At 36.8% G+C, this 27,624-nt stretch overlaps 1 protein-coding gene across 1 annotated transcript in view; it reads left to right on the top strand.

The window, feature by feature from the left end:
* Nucleotides 1-27,624, top strand: part of ADSS2 (adenylosuccinate synthase 2) — a 48,944-nt gene that overhangs the window by 10,758 nt on the left and 10,562 nt on the right. Inside the window, exons 2-8 of the mRNA XM_020982096.2 lie at nt 7,614-7,716; nt 9,035-9,103; nt 10,854-10,904; nt 21,490-21,556; nt 22,092-22,199; nt 22,744-22,825; nt 25,818-25,944. Coding sequence (XP_020837755.2) covers nt 7,614-7,716; nt 9,035-9,103; nt 10,854-10,904; nt 21,490-21,556; nt 22,092-22,199; nt 22,744-22,825; nt 25,818-25,944 — 607 coding nt within the window. The remainder of the gene's footprint in view (nt 1-7,613; nt 7,717-9,034; nt 9,104-10,853; nt 10,905-21,489; nt 21,557-22,091; nt 22,200-22,743; nt 22,826-25,817; nt 25,945-27,624) is intronic.

Below are 27,624 nucleotides of genomic sequence, written 5' to 3'. Positions count from 1 at the left end.
TGAGGAGGAAGAGCAAATTTAGATAGAGTAGTTTTGAACATGTTGAGTTGCAGTTTTTGGAATGTACAATCTTAAAAATGGTGGGTTTTTTCCTCTTTTCTTCAGAAGGAGCCTGAAGACAGTCTAGCAGGGCTGGGGACCCAGGGCCTTGAGGCCACATTTGGCCTCCTAGGGCCTTGGGTGTGCCCTTTGAGTTTTACAGAACAAATCCTTTTATTAAGAGGACTTGGATTCAGTCAGAGGGCCACAGGTTCCCCACCCCTGCTAGAGTTTTAGGAAGAATACTGTAAGAGGGGGGTGGCCTTCAGAGAAGGAAACAAGGAAGAGGTTAAAGCCATAGAAGAATAAGGAAGGAAGTTAGAAGAATAAGGAAGGAAGTGGTCAGCAGTGTAAAATACTGCAAAAGAAAAAAAAAGCCATTGGAAGATCTGTGAATTAGTCCAGCCATTCTGAAAAACAATTTGGAATTAATTCTTTTGACCCAGAGAACATACTGCTGCGTTAACCCCCCCCCCCCGAAGACCACATACCAGAAGAAAGATTTCATATGTACCAAAATATTACTAGTAGAACTTTTTTTGGTAGTAAGAAGCTGGAAACAAAATAGGAAAATTCCTGAGTAAGTTGTAGTGTGTGAATGAAATGGTTATATTGTTGTGCTGTAAGAAATGACAACCCCCTACTCGGGAAACTCCAGTAGCTCCCTGTTGCCTCCAGGAGCAAATATAAAGTCCTTCAGCATTCAAAAGCCCTTTATGACATTGGTGCTCCCCCCTCTACTTTTCCAGTCTTCTAACTCTTCACATTGCTTTCTGTATACAATTCGATCCCTGGTGCTGGCTTTCTTGCTTTTCCCTGACTAAGACACCCTCATCTCTTGATTCTAGGAATTTTTAACTGGTTGTTCCCCATGCCTGGAATGCCGTCCTTCCTCATTCCCACTTTCTGTCTTCTTTGGCTTCCTTCAAGTCCCAGCTAAAAACTTGCCTTCTATGGGAATCCTTTCCCAATCATTCTTTAATAGTAGTGCCTTCCTTCTGTTGATGATTTCCTGTTTGCCCTGTATTTAGCTTGTTTGTACAGAGTTGTTTGCATGTTGTCTCCCTCATTAGATTTATTAGTACGTCAAGGGCTAGGACTGTCTTTTGCTTTTTCTTTATATCCCCAGTGCTTAGCACAGTGCCTTGCACATAGTAGGCATTTAATGCATGTTTATGGACTGGCTGATATGCAAAAATTGGAAAGGTGGAGGCTTGTTGTTTGTCCTTGTTCTCAAAGAGGACCATGACATCAGGGAGATGATGCCATGACATGCAAATGAATTGGATTTAAGTGAGGGAGGGCTGTGCAGAATCACCAGCCTCGCTTTCACCTCTGGAGCCATCGAGGTCCATTGGCCAGATATAGAGTAGGACGACTGGAGATGGCCTAGTATGCAGTGGGGAACCTTGGCCTTTTCAAGCTAAGGTCTTCAACAAGTATCAGTTTGACTGAGGCAACCCCTATTCACTGATTAAGGCTTAATAGGAAATGAAGCCAAGAATGGCCTCTTAAAAAAAATGAAAGGCATACACAAAAAAGCCCCACACTTTAGGTGTGTGGGCTAATCTTGGTAATGAAGAAATCTACCTTCCTTCTCTTAGCTGCCTAATGGAGTTTGCCACGTTGCAGTGTCAGTTGGTTTTGTTTAATTCTCTTTTGTTGCAAGGGAATGCTTTTGTTGTATTCTGAGAGAAAAGGCCTTTGGATCTGTCTGTTTCAGACCCTCTGGTCTGGAGTTGAGCCTAATGCTAGGTAAGGAAGTACAGACTGTTGTGCTTTTAAAAGTTCGAACTGGATCAGTTGTTGAATGCAGTAGTCGATTTAAGAGTATTTCGTTCCTTTCTTTCTCCTTTCCTCCCTCCTTCCTTCCACAGGGATTCATTTCAGCCCATAAACACCTGTTATGTGTTAGCTTCATAGATCATAGATCTAAAACCAGGAAAGACCTTAGAGGCCCCATATAGATCAACCCATTCATTTTAAAGATGAAAGAACTGAGGCATAGGAAGGTGGAGGCTTGCTTAAGGTCACACAGATAGCACGCCATAGTTAGTAATCATCAGAGGCAGGATTTTGGAGCCGTGTCCTCTGTAGTCAGTGCTCTTTCCATTGCTGCCAATACAAATATGAAAACTAGACTGACGTTCTACTTTAAGGTTGTGTTGTATAAATGATAAAAAGTATTTAAGGGGGAAATGATTGATAGATCTCTGTAATTTTAGACGTTCACCAAGGTTCACTCCTTTTGCATTTCCCTCTTCTCTCCACCCCCACTTCCTATCTAGTCAGTTGACAAATCCTGTCATCTCTAGCTCCATTGTAAGTTACATCCATCCCTTTCCTTTTTTTATCTCTTTTCTTTCCCGTACTTTTATTGTTAATGAGTTAATAAATTGTTAATATTGAGAGCTAGAATGGCATAGTGAATAGAATACTGACTTGATAGATAGGAAGATCTGAGTTCAGGTAACTTAGTCTCTAATCTTAGTCTCAAGTTGTAGAGAAGGTTTCAGCCTGCATTGGTAGAGGGAGTTTCTTCATCTGGGAATTCTTTCTGCCTGCTGGTACATAGATTCCAAGGACTTGGGAAACTGACAGAACAGCTGGTTAGGGTTTGAAGGGAACTGGTATGTAGATACAGACAACTGTGAAGTAACTAAACTCACCTTTTTTTTATTGCCAAAGTCAGGCTTAACAGATAGTATAGTGCTAGTGTAGATTAGTGTTCCTGAAATGTTGCTTTGAGGGAGAGGCAAGGCTGGACGGAATGGGCTATGAAAGAGGTCTACTTAAGAGTGGAGAATAAAGTGAAGCTTGGTAGCTAAGACGTTTGTGAAACAGTGCCCCTTGTTTTTGTCTCTGAATCTTCCCAGGGAGGCCTATTTCACCTGGATCCAGTCCCAGCCAGGTACCTGTGCCTTCTGTTTTACCTCTACGACTTCTCAATGAGTATTGCTTCATAGGGATCCAGTCCTGGCTGACCTGTGTGGCCTTCCCCCTGAGACTTTCCAGAGTGCCCTGAATTTAGCCTGTCTACCTATGGCTTCTGCCTTCTGCATCAGCTCCAGTTCAGCCCTCCTCCTTTGGCTTCCTTTTTCCTGACTCTTCCTATGATGCCTCAAACTCAAATCTTGGTCTCAGGACTTCTGGCTTTTGTCTTTCCCCCAAACCATCTCCACTGCTTCTGAGCCTATTTCTAGAACAGATCTACCTCAAATTGCCAGTTCCTGCTTCCTGTCCACTCCTGTATCTTCATCTGCTTATTCGTCACTGAAAGTGCCCCAGTGATTGTGAACCCCTGACTGGGATCATACATATGCCATTTCTCATTCCCTCACATCTTGTTCTCCTCAACCTATCTGCCCACATCTCTCTCCAGATCTAACAATCTCTTCCATTCTGTTGTTTGAAATGTCTGCTCCATAGTTAAGAAACTTACTTTTATCTTAAACTTTTACTTACTAAGACCTGGTTTCATCCTACTTATGTGGCCCCTCTGATCACACTTTCCAGCACTGGTTACCCCAGAAAACTGCAGTGACTCCATATCCCTTCTAGAATCAAATACAAATTTCTCCGTATTTCAGAGGCCTTCACAGGCTAGCACCCTTGGCTTCCTTGACATTCCTCAAATAAGACACAAAGTCTTTCAACTCTGTGCGGTTTTGCTGGCTGTCTCCCATTCCTGAAATGCTCTCCCACCTCATCAGAATCTCCTGTCTTTCCTGGCTTCCCTCAAGTCCTAACTAAAATCCCACCCTCTATAAGAATCCTTTCCTTAAACCTCTCTCAATTCTAGTGCCTTCCCTTTGTTGATGATTTCCTATTTTTTCCTGTGTATAGCTTGTTAGAACCTATTTGTTTGCTTTCTGTCTCCTGTTAGATTGTGAGCTTCTTATGGGCCTGGCACATTAAATAGGGGATTCATAAATTCTTATGAACTTTGAAACTGATCCACAATATAAACTCTTCAACTACTGCAATTTACCTCAATCATTATCTGACAGAAGGAAAAATAAACCTCACATGCTGTGATTCTTCTGGTGTTAGAGAATTGGGTTCTTGATATCATAGTTCTTTAGACAGTTAATTCTCTTCATGCTTACATGCTTCAGTGTGTGTGTGTGTGTCTGTGGGTATTATATCTATGTGTGTGTTTTTATATATACATATATATATAATCTATTGTCGATTGTTATTAGTACTGTCATCACTATTATTACTGACATTGTGAAATAAATATGTACAGGTCAATAAGTGTTTTCCAAGTAGCCACATGGTATATTTTACTAAGTACTTGAAGGTAACTTTTTGTTATTAGATGGTGCTCTTGATCACAAACATTCAAGGTAGTTGTATTAAGCACTTACTGTATGTAAGGCATTGTGGTGGACCTATCAAGTATGAGACATAGTTTCTTTACTGCTGAGATTAAATTTAGCATAAATGATTAAAACTATTGTATGACTGCAGTACAAAGTGTTACAGATGTTGGATATGAATTCTGAAGCCCTAAGTTTGAGTCCTAGCTTTGCGACCTTGGCAAAAGTCACTTAGAACTTCTGGGCTTTAGTTTTTATTTTTAAAATGAACCAGTTGACCTAGATCCTCAAGATCCCTTTTAATTTATAAGCATATGTGTACTATCAATCTGCAAGAATTTATTAACCACTCATGTTATTCTATCTATCTGTGTAGTGGAGATAAAAAGATAAAAAATGAGAGATTGTATTTGGAACTAAAGGGTTAGGATTTCAAAAACAGGCAGTCAGGGTTGGGAATTAAGGATTCTTTGTTGTTGTTTCAATTGTGTTCGGCTCTCTGTGACCCTATTTGGGGTTTTCTTAGCAGAGATAGTGGAGTGCTTTGTCATTTCCTTTTCCAGTGTGTCCCCATTTTATAGATGAGTAACTGAGGTAAATAGGAGTTAAGTGGCTTACCCAAGGTCACATAAGTGTCTGAGGCAGGATTTGAACTCATATTTTCCTGACTCCAAGTACAGTGCTCTATCTACTACCTAGCCATTCTTTAGGGCAAATTGAATCAGATGATTGTATATCTTACCTGTTAACTTTTTGGACAAACCCTTAGATTTTGGTATGTGGAATTTACTATAACTTTATTTTTAACAATTTTAAGTGACCTAGAAGCTTTCATTAATTGCTGATGGGACAAGTGGTTCCTGTATATACACATTGTGATTTAATTTAATTGTACCTTCCAGTTGATAAAATATTCTCTATGTTTTTACGACATTGTTTGTTAATGCTATTGTGAGTACCTTGGAAACTCAGATATATCTGCCATTCTTTTGGAATTCCTTTTTTTTTTTTTGGTTTATATCCAGTGAGTTTTTCCTGAGCGGTGTCTTAATCTGGATAGATATCTACCACTACTCTAGTAAGTCCAGTTGACCACTTCTAATTTCCATCAGACAAGGAAGCAAAAAAAATATAAAGAGGATACCTCGTACTTAGAGCAGAAAGGGAGGGAATCTGTTCTACTTGTCAGAGATCATATTTAATGAACCTAAAGTTGAGTGGATGAAAAAATTACATGCCTGCCCAAAAGGCTAATATCTGTTCTATGTTGAGAAGCATAGCATCTAGTTCAAGGGTGGTAGTAACTCCCTATTTTACCCTGGTAAGACCATGTTATTTTCAGAAAGACAGACAGGGAGAATATAATCAGTATTGTGCAAAACTAAAATGTGCTATATTAGGATTGGTTGAAGGAACTAGAGATGTTTGGCCTATAGAAAAGAAGGCTTTGAGGGAACAGACTAGCTTTCTTCAAGTGCTTTTGTGGAAGGATTGGGCTGTATGGAAGGTTTCAAAATTGTTGTTATTGTTCTTTGCCACAGAGGGCAAAACTAGGAGCAGTGGGTAGTTGTTTCAGAGAAGCAGATTTAGGCTTGACTCAAAGAACATTTTTCTAATAATTAGAACATGGAATTGAATCCTTCATGGGGGGAATGGAATTCCTTCTTTGAAATTCTACAGGCACAGGCTAGATAACAATTTTCTGGATTTTGTAAAAGGATTTTTTTTTACCTTGTTCAGGTTGAACAAGGTGACCTTTTGAAGTTTCTTCAAGTCTTTAGATCCTATAATCCTTGGAGACATTTCAGTCAATCAGGCTAACATATATTAGGTGCCTACTATGTGACAGGCACTCTGGTAACTTCTGGGGATATAAAGAAATGCAAGAACTTTCCTTTTTTCAAGGAGCTCACAGTCTAATGGGTGAGAAAACCTCCAAACAGCTATGTACAAATAACATACATGCACACATATAGTATAAATTTTTTTTATTTAAAAATTTTTTTTTCATATAATGTAAACTGAGTCTCAGAGGGAAGATTCTAAGATTAAGGAGAACTTGGGATAAAAGCTTCTCAGAAAAGAAGAGAATTTAGTTGAAACTTGAAGGAAGCCAGATTAACTAGAAGACAGGTGAGTAGGGAGAGAGTTCCAGCCATGGGGATAGGCAGATGAAAAAGCTCAAAAGCAGAATTGAATTTTGTGTGCAAGGAACAAAGGAGGCCAGTGTCATGGGATTGCAGAGTACATGGAGGGAAGTAAGCAAACTGGAAAGGTCTTTTCCATTAGCTAGTAAATAGTTGGGATTAGGATTTTTTTAAAAAGGCAAGTCGAGGGAGGTTTTACAAATGTGAATTATTTACTTTTAATAACTTTGCTGTGGTTCCAAAACTTTGAACTCCCAACTGGACAGAAGGTATCATAGTATCCATCGTTAATTTTTAATTGTTATAATGTTCAAAGGATATGAACAGTGTTCAGAAAAGCAGAACAAGTGTTCAGAATCATTAATAAGAAATGCTCATTAAAATAGCTTCATTCCCATCAAATTGGCAAAGATGGAAACAAATAATGTTGGAGGTATTCTGGGAAGACAGGCACATTAATTTAATGTCGGTGGAGCTGTTCTGGAAAACCATTTGGAAGTATGCAAGTAGTTACTACATACTTTTTGATCCATCTATCCTGATGGGTCAGTGCTCCTGAATGTGATAAGCTACCCCTCCCAAAGTCACATATGTAAAAATATTCGTAGTAGTTTTGTTTGTAATTATGGATAGCTGGAAACAAACTGTGCCCACAATTGGGAAGTAGCTAAACACATTATGGTATGTGAAGGTAATAGCATATTGTTGTCTTAAGAGACATTGAATGTGAAGGATTCAGAGCCATAAAAGAAGATGAAATATGTTGAGAGTAAAGAAAGCAATATCAAAACTATATGCCAAAACATAAATGAAGACAACCCTAAATAAGGGAAACTCCGGTCAACTATGGCGGCAACACAGAGATTCCAAATTGTTATTGTTTACATCCTTTCTGTTGATAGTAAGCAGCAAAAATGGAAAATGTTACCAATTGTGATTGCTCTGTTAGGAATTTTGGTTTAACTTTTTTGGGAATGAATTTTGTAGGAGGTGGGGGTATTGGATATTTGGGAAATGCCTTATTTAAGCAAAGTGTTTATATATAATACAGATTTAATTTTCAAGATCAGTAGAATAATTACTATTAAAATGTACATTTCAGGGAGGAAACAATGCTGGCCATACAGTTGTTGTGGATTCTGTGGAATATGACTTTCATCTCTTACCAAGTGGGATCATCAATCCAAATGTCACTGCATTCATTGGTAAATATGTAATGTTGTCCTAACAGTTGGATGGTTAATTTTCTATTTTGAATGCTCAGAAAAAAGATTCTGTACTTGTCTTTTGATCCCTTGTGGTATTTGATCATTAAATTGAGATCTAGTTTTGTTCCCTGCGTCTCTGTTTGTGTTATTATTTTCGTCAAGATCATGAGTAGTACCTTTGGAATGCTGCTTGTACCTGATTGTAATTGTTCTCAATAAATTAATTCTTGAGATACCAAAAAGAGTGTGGGAATCATAGAATTTTAGAGTAGAAGTGGACCTTCAAGAAAATTTAGTCCAAGTCCAAGTATATAGAACTATATATACCCAAAAAGGTTAAGTGACTTGTTCAAAGATCACTTTGCCTTTTTTTTCCTTTTTTTAAAAGATGTAGCAGAATTTGTGCTGAAGGCTTTATTTGCAACAGCCAGGTTTTCTAATTGGGGAAGGAAAGGAGAGGAGTGGGGGAAGAGAAGCTTTTTGGAGAGGTTCTTTTTTTTTTTTGGTTAGGCAGTGGGGTTAAGTGACTTGCCCAAGGTCACACAGCTAATAAGTGTTTTGTGTCTGAGGTCAGATTTGAACTCAGTTCCTCCTGAATCCAGGGCCAGTGCTCTATCCACTGCGCCACCTAGCTGTCCCAGGAGAGGTTCTTTTAGTGGAAAAGGTAAGAGGAGTTGGAACTTGCAGCTGAACATTTAGGAAACACAGGTATCAGCTGGGTTGGCCTATTAGGGGGTTTTGCTTGCCTGTTATAACTTTACCCTATTATAAGATTTCTTTTTTTTCCATTGCTGTTGTCTAATTAATCAGATTGTGAAATCTTTTTAACTTTCATCCTTCCCCTCCTCTTGTTACTGTGTTCTACTTCTTTATGACATTCTGAGATCAAGGCTATCAGACTCAGGCTATGTTGCCTAGAATATCTTTTTTTTACCATCCTCTACCAGGTCTTGACATTTCTCCTTCAGAGTCCTATCGAAAATTCACCATCAACCCAACTGGTTGATTAACATCTACTAATTCATCTGAAATACATAGCTACATTGCTTTCCCCCCTGGAATTGGTGGAAGGGAAGTATTAATGAGTAACAGTTAATTCTTCTTTAGTATAATTTCAGCTTTAAGTATATTTAAGTATATTCTGTTTGGTTGAAAATTGGCAATTTATGAAAGGTGTATGTCATACTCATAACCAGAATATTTGGCTAACCCATATAACCCATTCTACTATCATTCTAGATAGTCACAGTTTATTCTACTTTAAAAAAAATGCATCTGAGATGGAGTTGTAGTTTAAATGTTTTTATTTGTTCAGGAAATGGTGTGGTAATTCATGTACCAGGATTATTTGAAGAAGCGGAGAAAAATGTGCAAAAGGGAAAAGGTAAGAATTAGGTCTGTAATAAATTTTTGTAAAGCTTTTTTCAAGATAAAATGCTGGCCAAATTTAACAGTATCTTTTGCCTTATTTGAAATATACCTTTTTATAGTACAAATTTTAAAATATAGGTTGGTTATTACATTTAAAATGTATTTAAATTAATATCTTAAACTTGTCTTGCATAAAATTATAGAAGTTGAGATATTTCCATCTCTTGTTTGACTTACCACAGTATAAATAAAAAGACCTACCTTGCAGGGGAAAGAAATCATACACCTAGATTCATAAAGTCCTCAGGTATTTCATCATGGATGCATGGTGTAACTTTGTATTCTCAAAGGCTTTGTCAGCTAAGCATCAGCTGTGGCAAAGCCTTTAAGAAAAGTCTTGGCAGTAGATTGTTTTCTGAGGACCAGCCCAACTAAGCATAGGTGATATTTTAGGAAAGGAAATGATCAACAGAGTCAAAAATTACACAGAAGTCCGGAAGGATCAGGACTGTGAAAAAACTATTAGGCCACTACGTTAGCCATTAGGACGTCATTGAGAACATGGAGTTTAGTTGCAAACCAAAACTGTTTGTAGAGGGCCTACAGTGAACAAATTTAACAAAGATAGTATTACCATGAGGAAACCCTAGGGAGGTTTAAGTGACTTGCCCAAGGTCACATAGGAAGTAATTGTCAGAGGCAGGTTTTGACCTCAGATATTCTTACTGCAGATCCAGTACCACTTCACACCATACCATATTACTTCCCAAATAGAGGGATACTTCCCTAACTACCTATTATTATTTAATTAACAACCTTACATTTATTTGTATTTATTCTTTTGATATTTATTGTGTCTAGTTTGTCTTGCCCAATAGCACATAAGCCCCTTGGATATAGTGATTGTTTCAAGGCTCAAACCATATCCTAACTGCTAGAGAATGCCTTTTCTGAGTCTCCCTTCTCAGCAATTCTTTTTAAAAATTGTGTTGTTGTCTATTTCCCCTCCCCCTCCTCCTCAAGAAGTAGTAGAATATAAAGCTCTTTGAGGGCAGTAACTGCTTTTTGTATCCCTGTTACTTAGCACAGTACTTTATATAAAGTAGACATATTTAAAAATAAATACTTGTTGGGTTGGAAGCTACCAGATGATCTGGAAGGGTGGGCTCTTTTCCTGACTCTTGCCCCTAGTGAAAAAATGTTTGACTTAGCCTCCACATTTAAATTTGAACAGACTGGTATACTTGTGTATGTGGGTTTTTTGGGAGGAGAAGGGGGAAGGATTCCAAAAAATGGTTTTCATGATGGCAACATTGGAATAAGTTCTCTTTCTCAGAAACAGTAGTAATTTGTGTAAATATGAACTCTTAATATTTAAAAGTAAGCCATTCTTTAGAGTCACTCCTTTAAGGACTTTTTTTGGGAAAAGACACATTTCTTTAAGAATTCAGAAGATTTGCCTCCCTTCATAGTTCATGTCATAGGGGTTTGGAGTTACTTTCAAATCTTAGTTTCATTATCTCTAAAATAAAACTGGTTTAGCTGAGCACTAATATTCATTAATAGCTGCATCATTCAACATTTCATTGGCTCTTTGGGGAACTCTTTTAAGGAGAAACATCGTTAAAAGCATAATCTTGGGCTTGGTAGGGAGAAACTTCATTCTACTTTTTAAAAAATACAGTTCAAGAATTATTGTAAAGCAAATGTTTGATCTAAGTCTGACTTTTTCTTCCCTTTTCCTCCCTTTTTGTTGCCTCTAGGTCTTGAAGGTTGGGAAAAAAGGCTTATAATTTCTGACAGAGCTCATATTGGTAAGAGGAACATTATTGCATTTAATTTTTGTTCATGTTACTTAATAAGAAATTAATCTTTTAAAAGCATTTAGTGATAATTTGTTTTCTTATTTTTATAACTGGAGATCTAACTTTTTTTTAACCTTCATACTATGTCTGGGAATATTTTTAATATCTGACTCTTGATTATCATCGGTAGTAGGTTATAAGATTAGCATGGGTTATTCAAAGTTCCAATATGAAAAAACCTTATCAGTTATGAAATTTGGGATCATTTGATGAGGACTGAAGTAAATTTTAACTATTGTGGACTATAGGGGTTAAGTAAAAGACAGGAACATCTTTAAATTAACTTAAGAAAACCTTTTTCAAAACATTTTGCACACAATTTGTTGCTTATCAAAGGTACTCTTTTACCATCTCCCTAGTAACAGTGGATGTATCCCATGTAGCACCTGTAATGTCAATTCTAGGTAACCTCTATCATCTAATACTTTTGCTGCTACTCCCAAACTGCTGGAGAATCATTTCAGAAAGTCATGTAATTGAGTTGGTTTCAGACAAATTTATGTTATGTAATCTCAGCTGAATCCCTAACTGCATCTCAGCTATTTCTGCTTTGTCCTTATGAACTCCATTTCCCCCACTGCTGCTGTTTTAAACCCTTCAAATGCCAAAAATGAGAGCAGGGACTGGGATTTTATCCCCAGTACTTAGCATAGTGCCTGAAACACAGGAAGCACTTAATAGATGCAAATGATTATTGACTTTGACTTATTGTAGATTAATTAGCCTTGTTGGTTGTTCATAGAGCAAAAGCTGTCAAATGCCTCATTTTGGGGTTCCTTCAAATCTTTTAAAGCACTTTATACAATTATAGAACTGGAAAGGAATCAAACTATTTCCCACTACACAAAAAGCAAAATTTTGTAAGATTTCTTAGGCTGCTGTATCCACCTTACAATATCTGTTATATATGTCGGGGAAAAAAAAAGATAGGGAGATGTTGGAGTCGCTAAGCTCAATGTGAATTGTGATAAGGCAGCCAAAAATGCTGTTGATGTCCTGGGTTATATTGAGAAGCCTATTTTCTAGGAATAAGGAAGTGATAGTCCTAGTGTTCTTCCCCATACTCAGACCACATCTGGAGTATTGTTTTCAATTCTAGGTGCCACAGTTTAAGAGGTAGCAGCATGTATAGATGAGGGTAACTAGGATGGTGAAAAGTCTTTAGTCCATGTCATATCTGAGGAAACATTAAAGAAACTGGGATTGGGGAGGAGTGTTTGTTTATTTTAGAAAACTGAAGACTTGTTTAGGGAGACAAGTTAGCAGAATTTAATAATTTGAAAGGTTTTCATGCCAGAAGAGGTATATTAGATTGGTTTTGTTTTATCACAGAAAGCAAAAGCAGAAACAGTGGGTGTGTAAGTTGCAGAGAGGCACAACTTTAGACTTGATAACAGAAAAAGTCATTGCATAAGTGGAAATAGGCTACTTGGAAAGGTAGAATGCTTCTATTCTTAATTTTTCAAGCATTGTTTCAAGTATAGATTGGTTAACCACTTTGGGGATATGTAAGGATTTGTTTTTGGATGTGGTTGGCCTCTGAGGTTCTTTCTAACTCTAAAATTCATTTGTTTCTGCCAGCAATAAAATGTTGAGCTTCAAAGATGATTACTTAAAGGTTTTTTCTTTTTATGCCTTTCTCTTAAATCTCCTAATTAGGAATCCTGACAGTGAAATGAGAGGTATGGAAAAGGAAGGAAACAAAAGCCAAAGCATCCACATAATCTAAGAAAATATCTGGATGATCCAAAGTGCTGAAATTTTACCTGGAGATAGAGCAATTTATGTTACAAAGTTACTACTCTGTTTTTTTCCCCTAACTAGTTGCCTTTTGAAATAGGCCAGCTACCCTAATCAAGATTGTTCTTGTAACTTGGGTATTATTCAGCAAAGTATAGAGAGTCAAATATAATTCAGTAAAACAGATACGCTTGAGTCCACTTGGTAAAACTTTCAAAAAAATGAAAGTGGTTTTTTTTCCATTAACTTGTATTTGAATTGAAAGACATTTTAAACAATTTTTATTTAAAGCCCCCCATTTTTCTTGTATTGCTTAGAGCCCTAGCTCTGCAAAGCTAAGAAGTAAATCTAAATTTAATTTTGCAAAAGTTTTTCTGTTAATGTGTGAGAACTTGAATGAATTTTACAGTTTTATCAATATTTTTGTATTTTATCAGTATTGTTTTTTAATCTAAAGTAGGTGTATAATTTCCTTTGTAATCCTATGTAAGAGGCAGCTAGGTGGCACAGTGGATAGAGTATTGGGCCTGGAGTCAGGAAGACTTGAGTTCAAATCCAGCCTGAGACACTAGCTTTGGGACCCTGTTTGCCCCAGTTTCCTTATCTGTAGAAGGAAATGGTATCTTTGCCAAGAAAACCCCAAATGAGGTCACAAAGACTCAGACACTGCTGAAGTGACTGAATGTCAACAGTAGTCCCATGTACTTTATTTTATGTACAGTTCTTGCTTTATATAAATTCACATTGTGCAAATTTGATTTCATATAAAGAATTCTGAAAGAAATCCACATTCCAAAAAAACTACCATGTTCCCTCCCTCCCTCCCTCCCTCCCTCTCTCCTTCTCTGTGTCTCTCCTCTCTGTCCCTGCTCTTGCCCCTTGGCTCTGTGGCTTCTCACCTCTCACTCCCACCAAAAAAACAACCAAACCATGAAAATTTAATAAAACCTTCCAAGTGAAAGCAGAAGAATGGAAGCACCATGCCTGCTGAATCAGAGGTATGTTTTTGAGACCTCCGGCACCAAGAGAGGAGACCCTTTGCCTCACCCCGTCCATGTGTTGGCCCTCTGTGTGTTGTTCTTGTCATTTCCAGCCAGGCCCCCATGTGGCTGGCTCCAACCTTGGCACTCTTTTGTTCCTCCTCCTGCTCTCCATTCTTTGTACACAGCCCCTTCCCTCCACAGGTGTTTAGCCCCTTCCTTACCTCCCTCCCTTCTTCCTTTCCCCAAGGCCTGCAATATGTAAAAATCACTTTATATAGATGTCTGCAGAATGGTCCACTTACATAAAGCTAGAACTGTCAGTATTTAAAAACATTCTGAGAAGTGGTCTATAAATTTTACCATATTGCCAGAGTTGGTCCATGACACAAAAAGTTAAGAACTTTTGCTCTGGAGAATTTTTTCATTAATATACCAGCTAGGTAGTGTAAGCAATTGTTACCATTTCAAATTGGTGAGCCAAATCACCTCATCCAAGACAATAAGTATTCATTTTAGGAGGAATTTATTGAAGCATGACGTTTCCAATATAATATTGTTTAAAGAGCTCAGAGTATTGTTATCTGCTTTGGCTGAATTGGAGTTTTGGAATCTAAAGCAATATTTATAGGTAAAGTCTTTTAGTATTAATAAGTTATATAACCAAGAATTAAGTAGATGATTTCATTTGCCTTAATAAAGAATTCTGTTATCCCAAATAGTCCCTTCTTCAACTTAGCAACTAAGTAAAGACTGACTTAGGGATAGGGACTAGAGGGACCTTTGATTTCATTGGATAAACCTGGGTGAGGAACTCCCCCTACAAGTGCATATCATAACCTTCCCAGTTTACAGTTTTTAAAGTTCTCTGGCTCACTGAGGAATGAAGTGACTTGCTCAGGTCACGCAGAGGTAGTATTTGAACACAGGTCCTTCTGGCTTACAGGCTGACATATAGATATATGTCTTGTGTCTTCCTTGTCTAGAAGCTATTCATTTGAAGTAATTTTTGATTATTGGCTCATTCTGATTAGGGACTATATCTTGTATTTCCCTTACCTTTGTATACTTCTAGTGCTTGTCGTAGTGCTATTTACACAGTGGGTAACTAGCAAATATTTAATTCACATGTATTTGCTTGTTAATATCTTATATTTCCTAGGGACTGTGTACTTTGGTAATAGGTTATAAATGGACTATATTACTTTAGAGAAATGGTCTGAAGTCAAATTTTATTTGATAACCAATTAATGCCTGATACTTTCCAGCGTTGTCCTGGTGTCAGTTACAATTTTAACACTGCATTTGAAATTAAAAGCTGTAGCTAGATTATGAATAAGATAAAACATATTAATTTCAGTTTATATTTTTAGTGTGTGCATGTGAATCACATTTCAAGAGTCAAAATCACCAACTGGGTACAGTATTTGGTAACCATTTCAGGAGTTTGGGGATCAACCTAATATTTAAGATTTTTTTTGTTTTAGATTTTGAGTGCAAGTGATGTTAATAAGTCAGATTTATCCAGTTAAATCTTGAAATGTCTGTATTACCTTATTTCTACATTTCCCCAAGAAACAAGACAGTATTGCTCTGTGTGTTGTTAAATTATAAATCCTGTTAGTGTCGTATATATTTTCTTATCCCTAAGTAAAAGTCCAGAGACCTTTTTGAAATGGTTAAATATTAACTGAACAAATGAACCAAATGAATCCTTATAGTTTGAGGAGAGTTGATGAATAAAGAGTTCTTGAGATTCCCTGCAAAATCTCTGGGAGTCTGAGTTTGAGTTCTTTAAAAATATTAGGACAAGAAAGAAACACTGGCTGGCCAGATACCAAAAGCCCCCTTATAGGAAGAAGTTGAGGGGGGATAACCTCTTGGTTTTGGTGTTCCATTAAAGTCACAGGAGTAGTACAGGTCTTGGAGCTAGAGCATCTGTGTTCAAGTTTTGACTCTGATAAGTAATAGTTGTTTGACTTGGGCAGGTTACCAACTCTGGTTCAGTTTCCTGACCTGTAAAATATGGCTAACACTTACACTATGTACTTCACAGTTTTGTATGAGGATCAAATAAGGCAATGTATTTAAGGCACTTTGTAAACCTTAAAGTTATATAAATATAAAGTCTTTTCTTTTAATTGTATGAAAGTTTGTAACTAGTCAAAAGCCCACAAATCTATGAAAAGCTTGCAAAAAGAAAGATGTTTTAGAGATATTTGGATTGCAAATTATTTTATCCAAATTTCAAAAGCATCATCCTATTTCAGTGTCTATTACAACTTAGTTGAATACTAAATTAACTGGTTTCATTATTGAGGCTTAATTTTTGGTGGGAGAGGTGTTATTTAACTCTCCTGTGAATTATAAGATTTAGAGCAAGCTTGCCCAACTCCTTGGCTCATCTTCAAGTCTCTTAGTGCTAAACTTGTAATATTTAACATTCTTTGATTTTTTAAAATCTAATTTTTATAAGTAGCATTTTTTGAAAGCTTAATTAAACATTAGTGTTCAAATTTGAATTTCTATATCAACTTCTGAAAAGTTCAGAATTGTAACTTGCATGTATGTATCAGACTGAGAAAAAGCTAAAGTTTAGTGTAGAAAGGTTATCTCACTTTAAAAAAAAAAGCAAACCCAAGGCCCTCATTATATAGCTATCATAATTTTCATGTATAAATCTTTATTCACAGGAATGACTGGTTTACAAGCCAGAAGAGGCCACCAGTAACAACTGTCTTATTTTGTTTTGTAAAATTCTTAAATATTTTGTTTGTGACTTATTTATTAATAGAAATAGTTTATGGTCAGTCTTTATAACTTAACCATCATAAGAACGGAAACTTCATTAAGGTTTCTAGGAGTTGAGTGATGAACATAGAGAGTTCTTTGCAATAAGAGCTGATATCCCAAAGGGCAGACATAAACAGCAACAATACTAGAAAAGAGATAGGTGAATCTTGCAGTTTTTCTTCCTGTGCCTTTTCTCCTAGACATATAGCCTGAAGTTAGGCAGCAGCTTCTCTGACTCAGATGGGCTGAACATTAGATAGCTGTAGTTGTAGGCTCCCTTTCACATCAACCCCTTGCCTTTGTATTTGATTGAATTCCTTGGCAATAAGCACTGGTAACTGGAGAAACAAGGTGTGCTATTGCTGTATGGGAATGGTGAGACGAGGTGCATGTGAAAGTCTTTTTCAGTGCTGAATTTTGTGGTAATGGGTCAGAAAGCTGCAGTGCACCCACCTATCTCTGGACCAGGGTGCTTATAAGTATAACAGATATTTTTATGATTTTATTTCAGTATAATTTATTTCCTTTGTAATCCCCTCTGTGTTTTATAACATTCTGAGAAAGATTCCATAGCTGTCACTGGACATAAACATTAAGCTCCCCATCTCTAGAGCTATGGTAGTGCAGCCACCTGAGTTCTAAGGCTCAACCCACAATCATTCTGAACCACATGTGAAAGACTACTTTATCTTGATGCTCTGGTTTGTTGCTTTAGTCTTTCTCTTTTCTCATTTACCCCCTCTTTGGAGGGACCAGGGTAGATAAAGAATATTTTCAGTATTGTTAAAATACATTAATTTTGAATAGTGTCATCCAGTTGATACATCAGTTCTGATTACATTGTTTCACTGATATGTGACATTAAAAAAAATAATAAAACTTTTTTTTTGCTATTATAAGTGTCTGTTTTTCTTTTGTTGTCTAAAGTTTCTTATGATCAGAGAAGGAGCAAGCTATAATTATGTAAGTGTTTTACTGGGAAAAGCAGGTAGACTAATTGTGTAGATATAAATGGCCACTACTCCCCCCCAAAAAACCCCTGCTTTTGGTTGTTTTTTTTTCTTTTCCCTGAGGCTTCCTAATCTTGACCATTAGTGCAAACAGAATGATGATTTTCACAAGCTTTTATCTTGGCACAAAATCATATCCTTGTTATCACTTTATATTTCAAAAGGAATTTGAAATAAAGAATCCAAGGGAAACATGTTAACTGTAAAAGTTTCTAGGATCTAAGTTACAGGTTTTTTTTAATCAAACAACCATATTCAAAAGACAGATTATAGCCAAGTCTTAGACTTGAGGAACCTGAATTTTAAGAGAAAATTTATTTGAACCTTCACTTAATGAAGCAAAGCCTTCTAGAATATTGCTCAGAAATACTAATCCTGCCTTTGCTTGAATGCCTTTGTTGACAGGAAACTCACCACTTTGAAAAATAATGAAGAGCTTATATTTCTTTAGTAGCTTGAGTTATATATTTTTCTTGTGATCCTAAGCAAGAATTATTATCCTTATTTTATGAATAAGGAAACTGAGTTGTTGTTGTTGTTGTTACTTGCCTAAAAACAGCTGTAACTCAGACTATGCTCTTTTTCCTCCTAGACCAATTAACATTCTTTTGACTTACCTAAATTGCCTCGTGTAGCCTTGGCCAGCTTTTGTTAGAAAGCCTTTTCACCTGTTGATTGTAGTTTTGCTCAGAATGGTGCATTCATCTTCATATGACAACCTTTAAAAAAGTTGAAGGCAGCAATTGGGGAGGGGTTGGGGGGGGCTGGGCAGATTGGAAACTAGACTAGAAAAGATTTGGAATCGAAAGAAAGAACTCCAGAAGTCATCTAGTCCCCAGTTGTACCTGAACAAGACTCCTCTACATCATACCCAATAAATTATCATCTAGCTTTTGCTTGAAGACCATAAGTGAAGAGGAATCCATTTCCTTATGAAGCAACCCATTCTACTTTTAGATAGCTTTAATAATTGTTTTTTCCTTAACTCAAGCCTAAATGTGCTTCTTTCAACTTCTGTGGCAACCAGAACGGATAGAAGACAGTATTCCATATACAGTCTAACCAGGGCAAAGTCAGTCCTACAAAGGCCACCCTACCTTTAGTCCTCTTTACACTTCCTTTCAATGCAGTCTAAATAGACCTTAGTTTTCTTGGCTTCCATATTACCTTGTTGACCCATTTGGTATTTAGTCTTGTTAAAACCACAGTCTTTTTTAGACAAACCCCTCTAGTCATGCTTCCTCCATCTTGCACTTAATTGATTTTATGCCTTTGTCTCTGTTAACTTCGTCTTATTCAATGTGGCCCATTGTTTAGTTTGTCTAGCCTCAAATCTTTGTGATGATGTGCGTGTCATCTAGTGTATTAGCTATACTTCCTGGCCTTATGTCATTTGTAAATCTGGTAACTGATAAAAATATTAAAAAGTATAAGGCAAATGCCTTCCAAGATGATTTCAAGCAATGAGCATTTATTAAGTACTTGTCGTGGGCTAGTCACTCTATTAAGTACTATACAGAAAAAAAAGCAGAAACAGTCCATGCTGTCAAGAAGATTACATTCTAATGGGGAACACAACATGTAAATTACTAGGTATAAGGTACACAGAATGGATGGAAGGTAACTTTTGAGGTAAAGGCTTTTTACAGCTAGGAGGAGGGGGATGGACCAAGTAAGGTTGCAGAAGATGGCATTTGAGTTGAATTTTGAAGGAAACCTAGGTATTCTAAGAGGTAGAAATGAGAAAGCATGTTCATGGTATGAAAGAGAACCATTGCAAAATCTTGGAGAAAGGAGATGGAGTGTCTTTTTGGGTGCATAGAATCCTTAGCAACTGTATTTTGGGTCTCCCATTCAACCAGTTACAAAAATCATCAAACTGTTACTGTCCTCTAGCTTACAACTCTGTCTTTTCCACAAGATTAGTATGAATGATTTGTTTTCTTTTTTTTATGAAGATTTTTTTTTTCAAATGCTTTGCTAAAATCTGAAATTATAGCTATAGCCTCTGATCTACCTATCTGCCAACTTGGTAAAAAAATAAAAATAAAAAGGGAAATGAGGTTAATGTTCTTCTTTATGAAGCCTCTTTGTGACCTCTAGTTACTTTTCTAGATAGATATAGAAGGGAACATAGCATTTATTAAGCTTCTACTATGTGCCAGACATTGTGTTAAACACTTTTTTTAAAATTAAAATTTTTTTTTTTATTTTTTGCAAGGCAATGGGGTTAAGTGACTTGCCCGTGGTCACACAGCTAGTAAGTGTCATGTGTCTGAGGCCGGATTTGAGCTCAGGTACTCCTGACTTCAGGGCTGGTGCTGCATTCACTGCACCACCTAGCTGCCCCTATGTTAAACACTTAATTGACCTATTCCCTTAATAACAGAATGTTACCAGTAATTTAAGTCAGGCTCCCTGGCCTAGGTTTGCAAGTTTCATTCTCTTGTTAAAAAAAAATTGAGGCAAAAATCTCGGCATTAAACTCACCTCTACAGCCTTTACTAGCTGTGCACCACCTTGGGGAAAGTCATTTCCTCTCTCTAAGCAAATAAGGGTGTTGGATTAGATAATCCTCCAGTTTTTTCACTTTAATTGCCAAATTTCTTCCCTAACTCAAGTATTCTCTAAATATCCCTGGTTCAATCAGCTATTTCTCAGATGACAGGGTTTCCAGAGTGTCTTGCTTGTCTTTCTCTGGACACATTTTTTCAGTGTGGTACCTCAGAACTGAGTAATAATATTCATGATGTGATCTTATCAGCACATAGAATAAACTCCTTTGTTCTGAGCACTGCACTAGTTAAATCAGCCTAGGTGGGAGTTTTTCTTGTTCATACAGTTCATCAGTTTACTTACTCTTTTTCTCTACACCTCTTAAGCCATGTTTTCACCCATCATACTTTTTGGAGTTGATTTTTTGTTTTTAAACTTGCGGCATTTACATTTCTATCCTTTAAGTTGTTTGCTTTGCCCTGTCTTTCCAACTTGCTAATTTTGTGATCTAATCTTAGGTCTCCCAGCATTTTCATCCGTAAATTTAATAAGTGTAGTATCTGTTTTAAGTTGTTGATAAAGTTGAGCAAGATAGACTCATGTGGCATACCACTACAGAACTCTACACATTAGCATTGTTTCATTGATCATGATTATCCAACCAGCTGAGGACCCTCTAACTACTCTTATCTGATCCATATGTCTCCAGTTTCCCCCTAGTTATTATATGTGAGATTTTGTTAAATGTTTTGCTGAGATCCAAATATGGTGCCAAAGGTAATGAGCACATTAATGACAGAACTAGGCTAGAACCAGAGTCTTGACTAGTGTAAGTTGAATAAGGTAAACCCTACATCTGAATTCTGCTAAGGATATTTTTATCAGCTTTAACATGTTAACTCCAAATTAAAGAATTCTTTGATGATACCTTCTTAGCAATGGAAATATTACTCATTACACTAGTTCTGCCATGTAATCTTTGATCTCTAATAAATTTTTGGTGGGGGAGCATACATATAGAAACAAGTTATCCTTTATTCATTTGTCTGTGTGGCCTCTGTCCCAGGTTTTCCTCTTAGACAGATTCTGTACTGATTGTTCTCATTTGGAGAAAGAAGTGGCAATACTTTGAAGAGGCTGTCCAGATCTATTTTTATATGATGTGCATTATACCCCTGAAATAGCTAAGGAGGTATAAAGAAATTCATTGACTTGCCCTAGGGTCTAAAGATTGTAGGTAAGGTGCTCTTGTTTTCCTCATGTGGTTGTAGGGTAAAGACTACCCAAAGCTCAAGAACTTTGAGTGTGTGTGTGTGTGTGTGTGTGTGTGTGTGTGTGTGTGTGTGTGTGTACCTGAACACAGAAGAGTTTGACGTGGAGAGATGGCTCCCATATAAATTTGGTTTTCACTGATCACAGAAGATGACTTTCTTGTTTTTGATTGTTCTAGCAGATCCAAGTACATGAATAACCTGTGTCTTGATTTCATCAATAGTTATGGTTTTCTTTTCCTAGTGTTTGACTTCCATCAAGCAGCAGATGGCATTCAGGAACAACAGAGACAAGAACAAGCTGGAAAGAAGTATGTCCTGTTTCATCAAAGATCTGAATATGTCGTTCAAGCATGCCTGTGTGTGCTATTGTGTGATGATAGAGAGAGAGGAAGACTCAGGGGCTAGGAAGGCCTAGGTTCAAGTCTGGCGGGGTGATCCTGGGCAAGTCACTTCACTGTCAGAGGTGTCAGCCTATCTTAATAGAGAGTGTTTCCTCCTTCACTTTTTCTCTATATCAGTGAAATCACAAGTTCAGCGTATGTCTCTGCCTGTCCATACATGTGCACACATGCGCACACACACACAGTCTCATGCCACATACTTGGTGGATCAAACTTTTACAGGAAGGAATATTAGATAATTTTATTTAGTACTTCAATTAAATGGTATCAGTAAATTTATTATCGAGATAAATTTATCAGATAGTTAAAGCAGAAACTAGGCTTATTTTACAAATGTTCTTTGTGCTGACATGATCACAGGAACTAAAGAACTAACTTTTGGTTTTTTTTCTGCCAATTTTAAGGAAAAGTCAGGCTTAAAATTTTCTTATTTGTTTTTAAGTTTGGGTACCACAAAAAAGGGTATTGGCCCAGTTTATTCCTCTAAAGCCTCTCGAAGTGGACTCCGGATGTGCGATCTTGTTTCGGACTTTGATGGCTTCTCTGAGAGGTAATTCACATTTTGTTTACAATAGAAAAAAGAAAAGCTGAGTTTTAGAAATTTGGAGGTGGCAGGGTAGTGACATTAGGAATGATGATTCTAGTTAAATATTACATTAGTGGGTTGCCATTATGGTCCAACTGACCTAAATTTTAAATTCATTTAATGATGTGCTGACTGGAGTATAAGTGACTGGAGGGCCAGCATTAGAATCAGGAAGATGTAACTTCAAATCCTGCCTCTGATACACGAAAGTTGATGGAGAACAAGTCACTTAAACTCTCAGTTCCTCTTAAGTTATAGGGCAGCTGCCAGTCTGCATTGATAGAGGAGTTTCTTTCCAGGGAATTTCCAATATCAATAATATCACAGGTCTGGCCCTCCCTCTATCCCCCCCCAAAAAAAAAGTACTGGCTGGTCTTCTGTTTCTCTCTCCCACCCGCCCCCAAAGTCATGTGTGCTGAGCACACACATACTCACTTTATACCCTCATATATTTGTTGAGATTTTAAAATCAAATAACATGCAACCCTAACCAAAATTTATTTTGCAGGTTTAAAGTTTTAGCTAATCAATATAAATCTACATATCCCACTTTGGAAATCGATATTGAGGGTGAATTACAAAAACTCAAGGTAAAGCTATGTGACATTCTTAGCCATTTTTGCATGTGTACTTATTTAAAGGGCAAGGTTTTCAGATATTGTTACTTTTCTTTAATAGTACCCATTTTTTAAGAAGTGTACATAATATTTAAAATTTTTTATGCATACATTTACTAAAAACAAATTTCCTAAAGTCACTTTGGTGATTAAATTTTAAAAGTTGAGGGGCAGCTAGGTGGTACAGTGAATAGAGCTCTGGCCTTGGAGTCGGGAGGACCTGAGTTCAAATCCAGCCTCAGACACTTAACACTTACTAGCTCTGTGACCCTGGGCAAGTCACTTAACCCCAGTTGCCTCACTAAAAAAAAAAAAACAACAAAAAACCCCAGTAAAAACAGTAAAAGTTGACCTACGGTAGCTGTAAGAATAATTAATTCTCTTCTCAGTTTATAAGTAATTATAGATTTTGTTCTGTGAGGACAAACTGCCTTACCTATAGAATTCTTGAGTACTTACTGTGAATAAAAACTCTTCTGTAGAAGTATGGTGGCAATGGCTCCAAACAACTTGGTGTCCAAAGGGCTAGATTTTATGTAGTTTGAAAAGTATTGTACTTAAAATTAGGAGACCTAAGCTCAGCTCCTGGCTCTGCCATTAAGGCATTGGGTAACCTTCTGCAAATTCTTAACCCCTCTGAGCCTCAGTATCTCATCTGCAAAATGAGGGGGTTGGAATGGATTATCTCTTTAGGGTCCATAAAATGAGTAACGTGCATAATTTATCATAATTCATGTGGCATTTGTGTAAAGAAAGGAGGAAAAAAAACCACTTCTTGTACTATTATATCATGTCTAGAAAATAAAAATGTAAATTAATTTTTTTACTGCTCTGTCTAAAAAGTATTAAAAGTAGAGAAGCAGAAAATCACCAATTCCTTCATCGGGATTTTATCAACTCCTATGTGCTGAGCATTGTTTGCGTTTTGTGGGGAATAAAAGTGTAGTAGTGGCCCTTTAAAGAGCTTTCTTTCGAGTTAGGAGGTACAGCATTCATGTTCAGATGTGAAATAACTAGAGGGCAATGTATTTACTTACTATGACCATTATTAACTTTTGCATTACTGACCAGTGTCACTATAGCATAAGTTTTAAAATCACTCACTTGAACACCCTTTTTTTAACCTGCTTAGAGCATTTTATTTGAGGAATGTCTGGGTAAGGGTAGAGGTAGGTATAATATGTGATAGAAAAACAAATTTCAGTTAACAATTCTATAACTGGGATTAAGTTCCTTACATTGATTAAAGATTCTATAGAGAGAGAACAGAGAGATGCGTTGTTCAGTTGTTTCAGTTGTGTCTGACTCTTTATAACCCCATTTGGGGTTTTCTTGGTAAAGATACTGGAGTGATTTGCCATTTCCTTGTCCAACTCATTTTACAGATGAGGAAACTGAGGCAAAGAGGGTTAAGTGAATTGCCCAGGATTGCACATTGCATTGCTAGGAAATGTCTGAGGCTAGATTTGAACTCAGGTCTTCCTGATTTCAGGCCCAACACTGTACCCACTGTACCACCTACCTGCCACAGGAGGACTTTGGAGGTTGTCTGTTTCAGCTTCCTCATTTTACAGATAAGGAAACTGAGGCCCAAAAAGGCTAAATACTTTGCCCAAGATTTTACAAGTGATAAGAGGCAGAGGTGGAATTTGAATCTAAGTTCTTTGGCTACAAAATCCATTGTTCCTTCCACTAGTGTCTTAAACAGATAAGTTAAATCAATCAGCAGGCACTTGTTAAGTACCTGCGAAGGCTGACACTCCAATAGGGATACAAAGACCAAAGTAAAATAGTCCCTTCTAGGGGGAGACAGTATGTACTTAGGATGGCTCAAAAGTATTTTAAGCTTTCATGGCTGCAAAATAAATACAAGGTAATGGCAAGAGATCACTAGGGGGACAGCAACATTGGGAAAAACTTCATGGGAAGGTGACACTTGAGTGAGTCTTTATGGAAACAATGGACTCCTAAGAGAAGTGAGGAGAGAAATTTATTCTAAATTTGGGAGCCACCTATGCTTAAAGCTTGGAGACAGGAGAATCGCATATTCGTATGAGGAACTAAGTAAAAAGTTTTTATTTTATTTTATTTTGGCTGGAGTGTGGAATGTGGAAAAAAGAGTAGTATAGTATAGAATAAGCCTAGAAAAGTAGGCTGGGGCCAGATTATGAAGGACTTTGATTGCTAAATAGAGGAGTGTATGTTAAATGATGATAGGCTAGCCCAGAGTGGTAACAAATTATAACACAAGTGACATTTTTTCGTAGCATATCATCAGTCACTACCATCACAAATCTCTTCATATTGTTCTTGAGAGTTGGACCTTCTCTTTTGTGCTACCTGTACCTCCTTTCCTTACAAGAATCATACAACCCCAAAACATGATGACAAAGGTCACCAACCTAGCATGCCATTTGTCAAAAGTGTGTTCACAGACAATTCTAAAGCACCATAAGTGAATGCCAAAAAAACCCCCCAACAAAACTAAAAGAAATTTCTGATTCCATCATTGTATGTGCTCTTTTCATTGCATCAAATCAAGGCTTCTTTGTGCCTAACAGTTTTGTGAGTTATTTTGATTGAAAATATACATGTCATGTTCTACTCAAGTGAATTGTAAAGGACTTCACATTCTTCTCTTATACTGGAATTTTGTTATATCAAGTGTAAGTGGATTTATATATCAAATATGTGGTTTTCAGAAATATTTTTAGTGTTTTTCATAGTGTGTGTTCTAACTGGAAATTATTTTTGGTAGCAATATTTACTATAGTATTATTTAAACTGTAAAAATGAACTTCACTTGCATCCTGAAGAGATGTATAGGGTAAGATGATAATGTGAATAAATGGTATTGGTGGAAGTCTTAGAGTTGATGTAGTATGCAATAATCAGAGTTCACTTGTACTTGTATAGCTTATCAAGTTAAAAAAACTTCATCTGAAAAAGTGATTTCTTTGCATAGGGCTATATGGAAAGGATTAAGCCAATGGTAAGGGATGGTGTTTATTTTCTCTATGAGGCCCTCCATGGCCCCCCAAAGAAAATTTTGGTAGAAGGTGCAAATGCAGCCCTGCTTGATATTGATTTTGGTAAGTGTTTTCCATTTATTGAAAATTTGATAAAGCTGTAAAATGCTTTTGCACTTCTCATTATTAAATATTGGCATTACAACATTTCACTAAAATGACTTCAAGGTGCACATACCCAAATGGTTAAAGTTATCTTTGGCTATGGCCTGTGTCTGTTTTATTTGGGTAATATTTTACTGGTTTTTGGTTGTGTTTTTTTTTTTTTAAGGCAATTGGGGTTAAGTGACTTGCCCAGGGTCACACAGCTAGTAAGTGTAGGAGGCTCGATTTGAACTCAGATCCTCCTGACTCCAGGGCCAGTGTCTTATCTACTGTGCTATGTAGCTGTCCCCAGTTTTTTAAATTTTTCAGTAATTTTCCCAAGACCTGGTTCATTGAGTATTTTTTCAATTTACTTTTTGTTTTCACACATTGATTCAGATCACTCTGGGTTGTAGTTTTACAAATTGTTATTGCTTTTGCTCCCCTAAAAAAAGTCAGATGAATACTATAGATATTTAGCCCATCAAAGTTAAAACAATTTTCTATCTAGGTAGTTGTTTCAGTATACTTCACACTTTGTTATTCGTTTTGTTCATTTCTTAGTTGAAATGACAATCATAATCTAGAATGTTCTGCAAATTTGAAGGTAGGAGTGAGCTAAGATAACCTTTATTCTTTCATAGATATAATCTCATGGTTCTGTGTACAGAATAGTTATGGATTGACAAAGAACAATGATGTAATGAAAAGAACTTTGGATTTAGAGTTAAAGAACCTTTATTCAAATTTTGGCTCTATTCTGCCTTTGTGACTTGAAAAATCAATTCTCTAAGCTTAATTTCTTTGTAAACTGAGGGTGTTATACTAGGTGAACTTTGGATTTCTAGCTCTAAATCTTAATATCTTAAGCAAGTAATTTCACATATGAAATAAATCAAACATTTGTGTAATTAAGTGTGATGTGGAATGGGACAGTACTTGTAAACTATATAAAACTATTTGATGGCTCAGAAGAGATATGAGAAGAGACCTCTTTGTAGAGGTGGGAGGTCCACAAGTGTTTGATTTGTTTTTGGGGTCAAAGTGAGCAGATGAGCTTCCAGTGAAATCTGAGGATACTTCCTGGAATACAAAAATATACTTTGGTGGCTTCCTGGGAACTGCTGCTGAGCTTTAAAATTAGTTTTCTGACAAAAAGGGGTTATTCTGGGCTGGCCCTGACTCAGGCCAGTCCTCTGATAGTTTAGGTTTAGTATTAAAATAAAAAGAGACATTCACCAGTTAACAAAAAGAAATTTACTTAACCAAAGCCAGTGAAGGATATTCAACAAAGATAGGCATTGAGGGCACCTAAAGTTGATTCATTTGAGCAAAGGAAACTCCTTTGCCTGAGTTGCCCACTTGATCCACCAGCCATACATCTGCTTTTGCCCTTAGAACTCCTCATGGATGCTTTTTTCTTGGTCCACCAGGAAATGATGTTGTCAGACTAAAATATCAGTCCTTTTAGCCAACCAAGACTACAGGATGGTCTCAGGACCTTTTATGGAAAAATTAGCTTAAATTGTATGTTCTTATGCACCTGTGTTAAAACTTTAACAACTCTTTTCTCACCACCATCCTCCTCCTGTCAAGAAGGGAGAGGTAACTAGGAATAAAAAGTGAGATTTGAGAAGGAAATATTACTGATGTATTTAA

Source organism: Phascolarctos cinereus, unplaced genomic scaffold, assembly GCF_003287225.1.
Source record: "Phascolarctos cinereus isolate Bilbo 61053 unplaced genomic scaffold, phaCin_HiC Scaffold_5;HRSCAF=322, whole genome shotgun sequence".
NCBI lineage: Eukaryota > Metazoa > Chordata > Mammalia > Diprotodontia > Phascolarctidae > Phascolarctos > Phascolarctos cinereus.
This window is presented reverse-complemented; position numbering and strand designations above follow the sequence as displayed.